The 13,643-nt window shown below is 36.7% G+C and overlaps 2 protein-coding genes across 2 annotated transcripts; both read left to right on the top strand.

The window, feature by feature from the left end:
• Window positions 1–612: 612 nt before the first annotated feature.
• On the top strand, window positions 613–10,284 carry LOC140880075 (uncharacterized). Its single transcript, XM_073284168.1, has 27 exons — window positions 613–888; window positions 1,013–1,187; window positions 1,706–1,827; window positions 2,862–2,984; window positions 3,096–3,239; window positions 3,420–4,081; window positions 4,636–4,757; window positions 4,827–4,918; window positions 5,037–5,253; window positions 5,341–5,404; window positions 5,936–6,084; window positions 6,177–6,247; window positions 6,350–6,523; window positions 6,602–6,673; window positions 7,024–7,125; window positions 7,209–7,298; window positions 7,740–7,815; window positions 7,905–8,010; window positions 8,159–8,228; window positions 8,330–8,509; window positions 8,628–8,750; window positions 8,844–8,927; window positions 9,030–9,214; window positions 9,321–9,459; window positions 9,592–9,651; window positions 9,788–9,892; window positions 9,984–10,284. The coding sequence occupies exons 1-27, from the start codon at window positions 805–807 to the stop codon at window positions 10,095–10,097; spliced, it is 3,705 nt and encodes a 1,234-aa protein (XP_073140269.1). The 5' UTR covers window positions 613–804; the 3' UTR covers window positions 10,098–10,284.
• Window positions 10,285–11,235: 951 nt separating this feature from the next.
• Window positions 11,236–13,412, top strand: LOC140882592 (thiamine pyrophosphokinase 1-like). Its single transcript, XM_073288682.1, has 6 exons — window positions 11,236–11,491; window positions 11,615–11,711; window positions 11,965–12,037; window positions 12,355–12,453; window positions 12,718–12,967; window positions 13,093–13,412. The coding sequence occupies exons 1-6, from the start codon at window positions 11,362–11,364 to the stop codon at window positions 13,209–13,211; spliced, it is 768 nt and encodes a 255-aa protein (XP_073144783.1). The 5' UTR covers window positions 11,236–11,361; the 3' UTR covers window positions 13,212–13,412.
• Window positions 13,413–13,643: the final 231 nt, after the last annotated feature.

Below are 13,643 nucleotides of genomic sequence, written 5' to 3'. Positions count from 1 at the left end.
ACAATACCTCAAACCAAACGGTGCCTTAGAGTTTTTTGAGTGCTTATTTTTTAGTAATAGTTTGAATAGCTCGTGAGCATGTTCAAAGTTGTTGGCCGAACCAAATCCGAACAAAATATTTTATACTCTTCGAGTTCCGGATCAAGTTTGAGCTCAAATATATCTAATTCAAACAGAAAAATCTTTCTCATTTTTCACCTAGATTCTATTAATTTAAAATCCTAATAGATAATAAATATTTCCAAAATTAGAGATAATGGCCAATCCAACACAATTTTACAACGTCTCACCTAATTGTTTCACTTACTTTTACAAGATTTCTCTTTATAAGTTAAATGTAGTATATACAAACTTAATTTATTTTTCCACACAACAAAAGAATTTACTAATGACAATGTCTATTTTTTTTTTTTGAGGAAGACAATGTCTATTAAAAGCGCAGAGCTACCAAACTCTCGCTTGTTCCCGAATACAAACTACCACTAAAACTTCCCAAATAAAAATAAAAATTAAAAGTATTAAAAATTAAAAAAAAAAATTGTGAATGCACTTGCCCAAAGCCAAAGGTCAAAGCTGTGTCAATATATATGTATGACCCAACCTCCCACTATTGTTTCCTTCTTCCTCCCCACACTGCATATCCTCTGTGTTTCGGACTAAATAATATATATTAGATTCGTGTATATGCATATTTATTTATCGTAATCCCTGTTCATCTTCGTCCTACAGCGTTCTTTATTGGGTTTTCTTTCTTAAAATTGTAATCTTTCGTGCTTTTTTCCCCTATAAGATTAGATCAGAAACATGGTTGAGACGAGGCGGAGCTCTTCTTCTAAGCGTCCCCTTTCTTCTCCGTCGTCTTCGCTGCCTAATGGGAAGCGATCCAAGGTTTGGTTTTTGTTTTCTTGGCTGCTTTAGCTTATGGGTTTGGGTGAAATGCTTTTTTGGGTTTCTTGTTCTTGTTTTTGGTTCGCCGTGGTTTGAATTTTGGGGGTGTCTTGTCTGTTTACAGCCGTCGGAGGCGTCTTCTTCGTCGACCAACGATTCTCCGTCCGCGAACGAAGTGGTAGGTGATGCGGTGGTGGCGAAAGAATTGACTAGAGATGAGGCTGGATCGGCTGATCTGGCCAATAGTGGCAGCGTAAAGCAACCAGATGCTGTGGCGGTGATCAAACAGGCGGTGGAAGGTGGGATTTTTGTTTCTTAGATAATTTTTATCGATCTTATGCCGTGCGTGTGTTTTGATTTCGATTTCATTATTCTTTGTTTCCCGACGATCTTTTTTAAATTCTTGCTCAATGTTTGATTTCATGTTTTTTTTTTATTTTTTGGGTCAAGTGGTTTGGATAGTTCATTCTGTCGAATGAATTTATGTGATGATAAGGTAGGTTCGGAATTATGTTTTGGGCTTTTCTGAGCATGCCTAAATGCAAGATTTTATCATATAGGTACTGTTAAGCTGTGTTTGATGTGATGGTTGTATACATTATAATAGTTTGGTTTTATAGAAAATTTAAAAATAGTATGTATTCTGTTGTGCACAATGATACATATATTCGGAAAATTAGAATGAGACTAAGATTGTAGTATTGGTTCTATTCTGGAAATGAGAAATGGATGTCAAAGAGTGAAATCAATCATTGTGCTGATTTTCTTCTAATTTCTTGAATTTTCTCCAATGTTGATTTTTGTGGTGTTGATGCAGGTAATTCTTCAATGGATGTGGAAAAAAAGACCGGTGGACTGTTAGTGAATCGAGGGAAGAAACGGCAAGTTAAATATAATGAAGGGGTTGCATGGGGAAAACTTCTGTCTCAGTGCTCGCAGGTAGGCTTATACATTTTTACTCTATTCCATCTATTCTTTGTTTACACAGTTATGTAATGCATGTGTCATCCTTACAAAGCGTTCAAGTCCTTAACTAGAGTTACTTGTAGAATATTTTTATTGGTTCATGATGGTGAAATGTTTACCTTTCCATTTTAAATATTAAATTAAATGATTCCAGCTGATTCTCCATGTTCTGGAGGTGGTGGGGCGTGTTTGTGTGTCTTTGTAGCTGAGGTTGTGACAGTGACAAAAATCATTTCCTTACTGTGATTACTGTGACTGCTGAAATGCCTGCAAGAAGTGCACTGTCAGTGGGGTAAATTTTGTAGCTTTGGCTGGTGTTTTTTTGGTGGTCCATCATCGACAATAGTCATTGTTGTCATTTAAGAATATGATTTATGCCCCCAAGAAGTTGGTTTTCCCTTAAACGCCCGTTACTGCAATGAAATAAACTAATCTCAAGGGAGAAGTGGAAGAATTTGAACTTTGAAGGGATTCTGCAAAATTTTAGATATCCTTGATATGAGCCGAATGTCCTTACGTTGGCATAAATCACTGTCTAAGCTTGTATACATGCTACTCAAGCTTAAAAAAACAGAAGGAATATGAGTGTGCTTCGATCAAAAGGAGTAGGGAATTCTGTGTGTGCCAGTGTTTGCCTACAGTATTAATCTCGATGGAGTGAAGTCCCAACTCCCAGGTATTTATGAGGCCATGCTTATCTATCCGTGGGTGTACGGTTGCACCATACGGTACATAACTATCACGAACGGTCTGCTGCAAATAGATGGTTGAAGTCTTTGATAATTTCAGAAAATATTTGATTAATATTGTAGATTTATTTGAGATGTAACTTTTCATGCCTAATAACTCTACAAGTGGTGTTGGAAAATACATTATTTTGGCTTGAAAAATGTAGTATTCAAAATTTAGATTGATTAGTTTGTATATGTTCCTAGTGCTTTTGTCTTTGAGAGTTGTCTATTAACCTGTCTATCTCCATGCCTATTAACTGTGTCTGTGTGCTGCAGAATCCGCATGTTGTCATGCAGCGCCGCACTTTCACTGTTGGTCAAGGTCATCAATGCGACTTGTGTGTGGGAGATGCTGAAATTAGTAAATCCTTTTGTAGTCTGAAGCACACTGAATCCGAGGTAAATGTTGTTCTTTTTTTTTTGGCTTACTGCAATGGTTCTAGATTTCAGATATTCATTGATATCGTTACTTTATGTCTCATCAGTCTTCACTTTATTTGTCATTTACAGGGAGGAGTATCGGTTACATTGCTTGAAATAACTGGAAATGAAGGGGCTGTCCAAGTGAATGGCAAGGCTTATTCCAAAGATACCAGTATTCATCTAAATGAAGGAGATGAAGTGGTTTTTAACTCGTCTGGTAAACATGCATATGTATCCTTGTCACAGAAGCATTGATAGTATTGCTGTTTTTTCCATTGTTTCTGTGAGTCGTATTTTTCATACTTATTAGAGTCATCCTTGTATTCTAGTTTTCTTCACATGAATAAACTTGAGAAGTATACTTCTTCAAATTGTATCAGACAATAGTCTGTTTCCTTGACACACTTTCAGATTTTTCAACAACTCACCAGTAACAGTGATGCTACAATTGATGTACAACATTCAGTCAACTTGTTAGAACGTCACAGTGAACCAGTACAAGGATTACATACAGAAGCAAGATCAGAAGACCGATGTACTGTTGCCTCAACTCTTGCATCACTTTCCAATCTTCGTAAAGAACTTTCCCTTCTTCCTCCATCTCAAAATGATGAAGATACGCAACACGATTCTGAATTGCCGGTGTTACCTTCTGCTTGTGAAGAGTTGGACAACCATGTGGAGGATGCTGAAATGAAGGATACATCTGATCCAGAGGATGACATTCCTATATCAATTCTTGGAAAGACTCTTGCTCCATCTCCTGATGTTACCATTGCCAATGAAAATTCAAACATTGATGCAGAGAGTGGGAAGATTGTTGCGGAAAGCAATGACTTGAGGCCATTTTTGCAGGTTCTAGCTGGTTCTACATCTGCTGAGTTTGATATAAGTCGGAGCATATCTAGAATCCTTGATGAGCACAGGGGAGCATTCAGAGATCAGCGGAAGGAATCAGATGTTCCCGTTTCAATATCATTAAAACACCAGGCGTTTAAAGATGGTCTACAAGAAGGACTACTTGATTGCAAAAATAGTGACCTTTCATTTGAGAATTTTCCATATTATCTGAGGTAAAATACTCAAATTTTGTTCCATGTACATCTTTCATCATGGTTCACTCCCACTACTGATAAGTTCTATCAAATATAGAGACAATAGTTATTGAAATGAATCTGAATATACGCCGAAAATGTCCTTTAACCATTTGCTTTTAGAAAGACTGAAGCATATGTTATGTGTCGGCGGTCAAGTAAAAAACACATTGTTGTGTGATCGAACTTTGTAATATCCAGAATAATGTTGTTAATCTCAATCAAAAGCAGTTTTTACTTTTATTGTGCCATTGAACTGAACTTTGATCAATATATATGTGTGTCCGTATGTATCAATTTGTAAATGGGCATTTATTCCTTTAGTTGGTGCGCATTGTCCAGTCCTTTCGATGTGCGTGAAATGAGGGATTTATGTGCTTACCGATCCTCTGCATTCAGCGTTCTCTGTCTGTTAATGAACTTGATCTATTGACTTTTGCTTTTGTTTCTTGTGATTAGCCATTATTTAAGTCTGCGATGTTTGTTCTTTCTTCCTTGACATGGTTGTTTTTTGCGTTTTTTTGTCCTGACAGTGAAACCACAAAGAATGTTCTTATCACATCAACATTCATACATTTCAAGTGTAACAAACTTGCAAAATATGTTTCAGCTCTACCTACGTTGTGTCCGAGAATTTTATTGTCAGGACCTGCAGGTGGTAGCTCTTCCTTTTTATGTTTCGTTATGACATGTTTCATTTTCTTATTAGTCTTCTTCTTTTTAGGTTCGGAGATATATCAGGAAACCTTGACTAAGGCACTTGCGAAATATTTTGGTGCTAGAATCCTCATAGTTGATTCTATTATACTGCCTGGTGTAAGCTTCCTCACCTGCTTTCCATTAATGTGTTCCTGGTTTCCTTGATGAAGTAGTTCGTTATTGTATCTAACATCAAGTGGTGTATAATAATTGGAAGTTGGAAAAATTTATTCAGGGAGCAACATCAAAGGAACCTGATTCTGTAAAAGAAACTTCAAAGCCTGAGAGAACAAGTGTATTTACTAAACGGGCTGCAGCCACTACATTGCAGTTAAAGAAACCTGCCTCAAGTGTAGAGGCTGACATTACTGGTGGTTCTACCATAAGCTCCCAAGCCCAGCCTAAGCAGGAGGCATCCACTGCTTCTTCAAAAAACTATGTTTTCAAAAACGGTAAGCTCACTTTTTTTCTTGTCGATATCTCTATTTTGCGTGGATAGCAGGTTCTTTGTTGGTTGAAAATCTTTGTTGTTTTGGCAGGTGACCGAGTGAAGTATGTGGGTTTGTTGCCTTCTGGGTTTTCTCCTACTCAAACTCCGATAAGGTATATGTCCTACCGAGTTGATTTAGTTTCCTAAATCCTAGATAAAAAGGTTTGGATGGTTTTCCTGACTCTTTTTCTAAACTTATGTTTACTGATAGAGTTGACCATTAACTGATGCTGGTCCCTTGATAATAACAAAACTGCTGTTATCGTGGCAGGCACGCCAATACATTCTGTCTGAGCACTAACAGTCTGATTTGGCTAGGTGTTTACTGGTTAGGATAGAGATAATCATAAGGCGCCCAGTACTCTTTAAGTTTCTTTTGATACAAATTACACGTTCTCCGGTTTACTTTCAGTTAGTTTCAGTTGTGATTTTGTGTACGTGTTTGATGGGGATTTACACTCATTAGCCCTCGCGAAATGTGACAATTTATGGTGACATTCTTCCTCTCAGTGTTAGATTTGATACATAACCAGGAATGTGAGGGTAAAAAACACATCGATTTCTGTGACTTGATAACATATTATCTATCTTGGGATTCATTCTTTTATCATGTAGGTGGTGTTGTAACATGTTTTATGTGCCAGGGGTCCAACGTATGGTTACAGAGGCAAGGTGGTGCTCGCTTTTGAGAAAAATGATTCTTCGAAAATCGGGGTTAGATTTGATAGGGCAATTCCAGATGGTACTGATCTTGGAGGCATCTGTGAAATAGGTCATGGGTTCTTTTGTGCTGGTAACTGTTTCTCATCTATCAGTTCCTTCATTTAATACTTTGATCAAATAAAATTGTCCTTAACACAGTGATGGCTGTTTCTTTCTATGCAGCTGAGTCACTACGTCTTGACAGTTCTAATGCTGATGACATAGACAAGCTTGTCATCAATGAACTCTTTGAGGTGAGTGCCTTAAATATAATTATGTTTGCTATTCTATGGAAAAAATTCTGTCGTGCTCTGTATTTTTGTTCTTACATGAGGTCAATACTGTAACTTTCATAGGTTGCTTCCCTCGAAAGTAAGACTGGTCCATTGATTTTGTTTGTGAAAGAAGTGGAGAAATCCTTGGTGGGAAATCCTGAAGCATATGCAGCTTTTAAAAATAAACTCGAAAATTTACCAGAGAATGTTGTTGTAATAGCTTCTCATACTCACACAGACAACCGGAAAGAGAAGGTTAGTTTAGTTTTATTTTCCTTATCTATTTGTCCCTGCATGTTATAGGACTTACCTTATGCTTGCTGTGCATTCCAGTCTCATCCTGGTGGATTGCTGTTCACAAAATTTGGGAGCAACCAAACTGCGCTGCTTGACCTTACCTTCCCTGTATGTCAAAGAATATCTTTATCTGTCCTAGTTCATGTTTTTTTGTTTTTGTTTTTGTTTTGTAAGTGATTCATTTGTTATTATTTACCTGGAACTTCCATTTTATGTGTTCAATTTTTCTTGTCCCTTTAATTTTTGCTACAACAATTTTTGCCTATTTTAAATGATTCAAGTGGTGAGGGAACTCTACTAACTGAGAGCACACTGGAAAGATATGTGACTGTGAAATTTTTCTTCGTTGGATTCATGCATACTTGTCGTTCATGATATTTGTGCATGCATATGTGCTCTACTGTTCGTGTTCATGCAGACTATCTAAACTATGATTACACTTCATTTTCTGTTTTAAGGATAATTTTGGTAGATTGAATGATAAAAGTAAAGAAACTCCAAAAACAATGAAGCAGCTTAGCCGTCTTTTCCCGAACAAAGTGACGATACAGGTTCCTCAGGTGAAAGAAGTTGTGATTTATAATATTGTGGCTGTCTATATTTAGTAAGGAATCTGGTTGTAAAGGTTTTTTCATTTTTACAGGACGAAAATGTTCTATCGGACTGGAAACAACACCTGGATCGTGATATTGAGACAATGAAATCACAGTCGAACATTGCTAGCATTGATTCGGTCAGTCATATCTGTCAACCGACCTGTGTTTACATTTCCAATTGATTGGAATCCTTTGAGAGTTTAATAGAAGCTTAATGCCGACCGGCTCTTTCTTGTAGCTGCACCTATTTGTGCAATGTATCAAGCATATATGAAATTGCATCTTGTTTGCATGATTCACTTGGATATGGTGGCTCCATGATGTGAATATACATTTTTTCCAACAGTGATGAGGGGATTATATTTGGTTATTTCCTTGGAAAGCTATATTAACTTGATCAACAGTAGTGAGAAAGTGTGGCAATGATGACATTATTCGTAAATGTAGAATGGAAATGCTAAGAAACTCTGTCATGCAATATTTTATCCCAATTTTTCTTTCTGGTTTGCCTCAAATGTTGACCATATGATTTTAACCTTTAAATGATTTTTAATTTATTAATATAATATGAATTTCAGGTTCTAAATCGAGTTGGCCTCAGTTGCCCTGATCTGGAAACTTTATGTATCAAAGACCAAGCTTTGACTACTGAAAGTGAGTATATTTACAACTATTTTTAAAAGCTTCAATTTAGATACAGTGTACTTAAATCAGTGGTAATGTTTCTGGACTCATGGTGACAGGTGTTGAAAAGATTGTTGGCTGGGCTATAAGCCATCACTTTATGCATTGTTCAGAGGCTTCAACCAAAGAGTCAAAAGACTCAAAACTTGTCATTTCAAATCAGAGGTAAAATTTATTTGTACATTTCTGTCAACACTATTGACAGATTTAGACTAAAAGATAACTGGAGACACGCAGCATAGGAAAATGACTAGCTTGTTTTGGTTTACAACTTTACATTCTTACATTTTTTTCTTCGGGCCTCGTCTTGCAGTATCAGTCATGGGCTCAACATTCTGCAGGGTCTTCAAAACGAAAACAAGAGTTTGAAGAAATCTCTTAAGGTGAATCAATGTCTCTGTTCCTTGTAGTTAAGTTTGCTTCATGGTTTCCCTATATTTCTTGCAATCAGGTGTGTAAGAGAATGACTCTGCTTGAGTTTCAGGATGTGGTTACCGAGAACGAATTTGAGAAAAGGCTCCTCGGTGACGTTATTCCACCCGGTGATATAGGAGTTACTTTTGATGACGTCGGTGCTTTGGAAAATGTGAAGGAGACTTTGAAGGAGCTGGTGATGCTACCGCTGCAGAGGCCTGAATTGTTCAGCAAGGGGCAGCTAACAAAGGTAATTGAAGTTTAGCTGGTATACATTTCAGAAGTATAATCAGTCTTTCATGCATAGATGTATGATGGTTAGGTTTTCTGTTTGGTTTTTCCGTTACTGACTTTGTCGCTCGTGACAGCCGTGTAAGGGAATATTGCTATTTGGACCTCCTGGTACTGGCAAAACTATGCTTGCAAAAGCTGTTGCAACTGAAGCTGGTGCAAACTTCATCAACATATCAATGTCAAGCATCACATCAAAAGTAAAGTAACTTGATTAGCCGTCAACTGGTATCATTTATTGCACAGTTTTTTGCTGTTTAAAAATTAACATGGCCCACTGTTTGTTCAAATAGTGGTTTGGTGAAGGAGAAAAATATGTGAAAGCAGTCTTCAGTTTGGCTAGCAAAATTGCCCCTAGTGTTGTTTTTGTTGACGAGGTTGGTGTACTATTCCGATAATCCTCTTGTTTTTTGTTCTTGGCACTCTTCTATTCCTTTATTTATTTATTTATTTATTTATTTCTACCTTTGTTGCCATAGGTTGATAGCATGCTAGGGAGACGGGAAAACCCTGGTGAGCATGAAGCAATGCGCAAAATGAAGAATGAATTTATGGTGAACTGGGATGGCTTGCGTACGAAGGATAAGGAACGTGTGCTAGTACTTGCAGCTACAAATAGACCTTTTGATCTAGACGAGGCTGTTATTAGGAGGCTTCCACGGAGGTCTGTTGTTGCTAAACCTAGTAACTTGTGCTTTTTCTACCAAAGAAAAGCTTTTAATGCATGTAAGCAGACCATAACTCTGAAATACTATATATATTTGACACAGGCTGATGGTCAACTTGCCAGATGCTCAAAACAGAGAGAAAATATTGAGGGTGATGTTAACCAAGGAAGAATTGATTCCTTCAATTGATTTCCAAGCTATTGCTAGCATGACGGAAGGGTATTCGGGAAGTGATCTAAAGGTCTTTATAGGATGTTTCATTAAACTTTTGCATTTTATTTGTCATCTCAACTTCGTTTCATTTTCTGTATTTGGGATTCTAGCCATTGCCATAAGTCTGGTTTAAATCATAAACAAGTTTTCCTCTATGCAGAATCTCTGCGTGACAGCTGCACATCGCCCTATAAGAGAAATTTTGGAGAAGGAGAAAAAGGTTGGTATATATACGTATGTGTGATGGTACATCCTGTATTTTGCTGTGTCGTAGCAGTTGCCGGGCACTCATCGGTAAGCTGCAAAACTATTTACAAGGATATATATGATTATGTTAATATGTTGCAAATTTATAGGAGAAAGTGTTGGCGGAAGCAGAGAAGAGGCCTTTACCTGCATTATACAGCAGTGCTGATATACGGCCGCTGAATATGGAGGACTTTAGATATGCACACGAACAGGTGTTTGTGTGTGTGTTTTTTTTTTTTAATCCATCCTTTGGATCGTCTCCCCGAGTTATAAAACAACTTTGCTTTGAATAAAAACCAACAGGTCTGTGCAAGCGTATCATCAGAGTCACACAACACGAACGAGCTTCTCCAATGGAACGATCTCTATGGAGAAGGCGGATCAAGAAAGAAGACATCACTGAGCTACTTCATGTAGAAGAAGATACTGTACAGAGGGCATGTTCAGTTTTTGTTAACCTGCAAGTTTATGTATCATATGCTTAGTTGTTAGTCCTCTATTATTTTTTGCTTTACCTTTACCATATAATTTCATCTGATCCCCATGAGGTTTGACCCTTATTGACCAAGACTTATTTTTACTTGATCAAATTAAATTTCTTCCATTGAGGTTCCTTGATAATTTCACTGTTACTCTAGAAATGGGGTGTATTTGTTTTGGTGAAAAAAGAATAATAGGAGGCAGAAATTAATCACAGAGGTAGTGTTTGTGATTCCTTCTTGGAAGCAAGCCACATAATTTGAAGGATAATCTATTGATAAAAAATTATTTCCTAGAAGCAATTTTAAACACTACCTAATAATATTGATCGAAAATCTAGAGAATCTAAAGTTCTGAAACTTTGAACGTGGTTTTTTTCAATAAAATCCTTGACAATTCAGTTAAAACGATTGGCTAAGTAGGATAATTTTAGTTATTTTTAAAATTCATAGTGCTCAACTTGTGATCGTTTTAAATTTGTATGTGAATTATTAAAATTTTGAAAAATCCATAAAGTTATAAAATAAAGATGGATCTACTATATTCTGATATAGTACATAAGCAGTTGATTAGGTGTCGTACTCTAGCACATATCTAATTATTAATTATCATTTGAACATTCAAATGTAGGGTTTATTTCTTGTGTTTATATAATTTTTTTTTTTTTTGAGATAACGACGCGGGTGACACCCGATGGAACGATAATTTTTGGATGATAGATAGGTCACATGATTTTACATTGGATCGAAACAAAAGCTATACTGCATCTCGAGTTTTACTCACGACTATTTTTTTTTTGGAAGGCAAAGCAAGAATTTTATTAATTTGAAATCATATCATTCGAAACAAGCTCTACCTACCGAGTAGAAAAATTTTCAAGTTTCCAAACAATCGGGACTGAAAAAAAAATAGCAAAAAACGCAATGAAGTGTGCCACTAAGTTTGCCGATCTTCGTACTTAAGTTATCGTGGTACCCAGAAAAACTATATTGTATCTGGAGTTTTACCTACGACTGGTAAATTAGTAGGTCCACACATAATTTTACATAGGATCGAACCAAAAAAGATATTGCCCAAAGGAGTTTTACTTTTACTCGCCATTTTCATAATAAATTGGGAAATGGTTGACGAAACTAATTCATGGGCCCGTTGCCGCTAAAGTCCACAAGGAACTAAATATCTCCCCAAAAACAGAGTCCGCATGGAAAAAGCTACGATGATTCACTCTTCTACATTCCTCCTCCCCGATCTTTCTTCTGGCAGTAGAGATTACGCTCTGGTTTTGCTTAACCGACGCTTGCCTCGATTTACTCCTCTTCTGTGGAAGCACTGTAATGATCATACATCCAATTCTGGAGTTTTTCTATTTATTTTTCTTATTTTTTGGGTTCAGAATTCAGATATATTTATTCTGAGATCTTGTTTTGGATTTTTTTTTTTTGTGTGTCTAACAGCACAATTTCGTGTATGTGCGGACGGTGGAGCGAACAGGGTGTATGACGAGTTGCCGCTGATGTTCCCTGAGGCGGAACCGTTGGATATTCGGAAAAGGTTTGTAGTATGATTCTCTTGGTTTGTTTTTGGGCACGTAAAAGCGTGTGTTTCTGGCTGGTGAATTCGTTCGGTATTATTTGCTCTTGTTTTGTTGCTTTTTGTAATGGCCCGCCCCATTTACTTTAGGCTTATTGTTATTTCCAGGAGTGATAATTAGATATCCCTTTGATAAATTGAGCTGAAAATGATGGTGATTTGCTTCTTAAGGAGAGGATTAATGGAACTGATCACTTGTACGTGTGTGATCCAGGTATAAGCCGGATGTGATAAAAGGAGACCTTGATTCAATTAGAGCAGAAGTTCTGGAATTCTACAAAAATGCAGTTAGTTAATCATTTGCTTTTCTCTAATGCGTATACGCTCAATCATTTGGACTACTGATTTAACAAAAATAGGAAAGATGGCTGTGAATATTCCTATGTTTGTTTTTTCGTTTCCGTTTCCGAATGATTCATGTGTAGCTTTATGAAGTGATCAAGTCAACTTGTTCAGTTAAGTTTCACATATGTTTACCTTTGTCATTAACATATATCCTTCTCTAGAAGCTTGAAATTTCGATTTAGCTTTACATGTAGTACTAAATCTTTGACATTTCCGAAGAACTGTGTACTGAGTTGTCATATTTGCTTGTCAAATGCAGGGGACTGAAATAGTCGATGCTTCCCATGATCAGGACACCACAGATTTACATAAATGTGTGGCATATATTCGAGATTTACCCGATCGGTGTAATCAAAATGTATTTTCTAATGCTCAGAATCTTTGATTTTGTGAGTATTTGTTTGCTATATATTCCACCACCTCAAGATTGAAAACCATCTTGTATAAATCTCAAGAATCGGGAAGGATTTCGTTTCTGAATGTTGATATCTATTTTGATGGGAATATGGAAGAGTTATAAGTGAAAGATCTTCCATCTCTCTTCCCTCCTTTTTCCTTTCGAGTTTAACATTTCTATATCTATTTGCACTTGCATTCAGTTATAATTCAATGTTTCTTTCAGTTATGCATTCTTGTTGCTGGAGCACTAGGCGGAAGGTTTGACCACGAGGTTGGAAATATCAATGTTATATGCCATTTCTCAAGCACAAGGATAGTTCTTCTATCTGATGATTGCCTCATCCAACTTCTTCCACACAGTCATCATCATGAGATTCATATCCAACCAAGCGTCGAGGGTCCACATTGTGGCCTAGTCCCTATTGGTGCACCTTCTAAAAGCACCTCAACCACGGGGCTCGAGTGGAATCTGAGTAAGTTTTTTCTAAATTAAATACATTTTTCCCTGTCTGTCACGAATATTCCTCGAGCTCTAATTTGTTGATGTGTGCTATGTTTATTTCTGAGCTTGACCTGTCCATAATGTATTGTGTTTCAGCCGACACGGAAATGAGATTCGGTGGTCTCATTAGTACATCTAATATCGTTAAAGAGGATGTAATAACCGTGAGATCTGACTCCGACCTTCTTTGGACTATTTCCATTAGAAAGGCATGATGCTGAAGGCATTCATCAAGTGTGATTTGGATCCTTTTTTGTTCAATATTTGGCGGTTCAATGAATCAAGTTCTCCATCCGAGTGAATAAGTAAAGGTCGATTGTGTGTTATTCATTAAGATGTCGCATTGTATAATCTCAAAATTATTGCCTCTCGGCATTTAGTGCCGGAAAGATGAAATAAATAGTTTATAAACTTCATTGAATCGTCTTTTTCTTTACCATTCTGTGTGTGGAATATAACAATGTGCATGTGTGTGTGTGTGCGTGCTTTCTTCTTTTCTTTTCTTTTTTTACATAATGTGTTTGTTTGATAATAATTTACATTTCAGATTCTCATTTTTGTCTGTTTGCTATTATTTATTTTTTTACAAAATTGTTGTTATTATTATTATTTTGTACAATGTTGATAAAAATAAAGGTGATGAATGA

The sequence above is a fragment of the Henckelia pumila genome, chromosome 2 (genome assembly GCF_033568475.1).
Source record: "Henckelia pumila isolate YLH828 chromosome 2, ASM3356847v2, whole genome shotgun sequence".
Taxonomy (NCBI): Eukaryota; Viridiplantae; Streptophyta; class Magnoliopsida; order Lamiales; family Gesneriaceae; genus Henckelia; species Henckelia pumila.
Note: the sequence above shows the minus strand (reverse complement) of the source record. Positions and strands in the feature narration are given on the sequence as shown.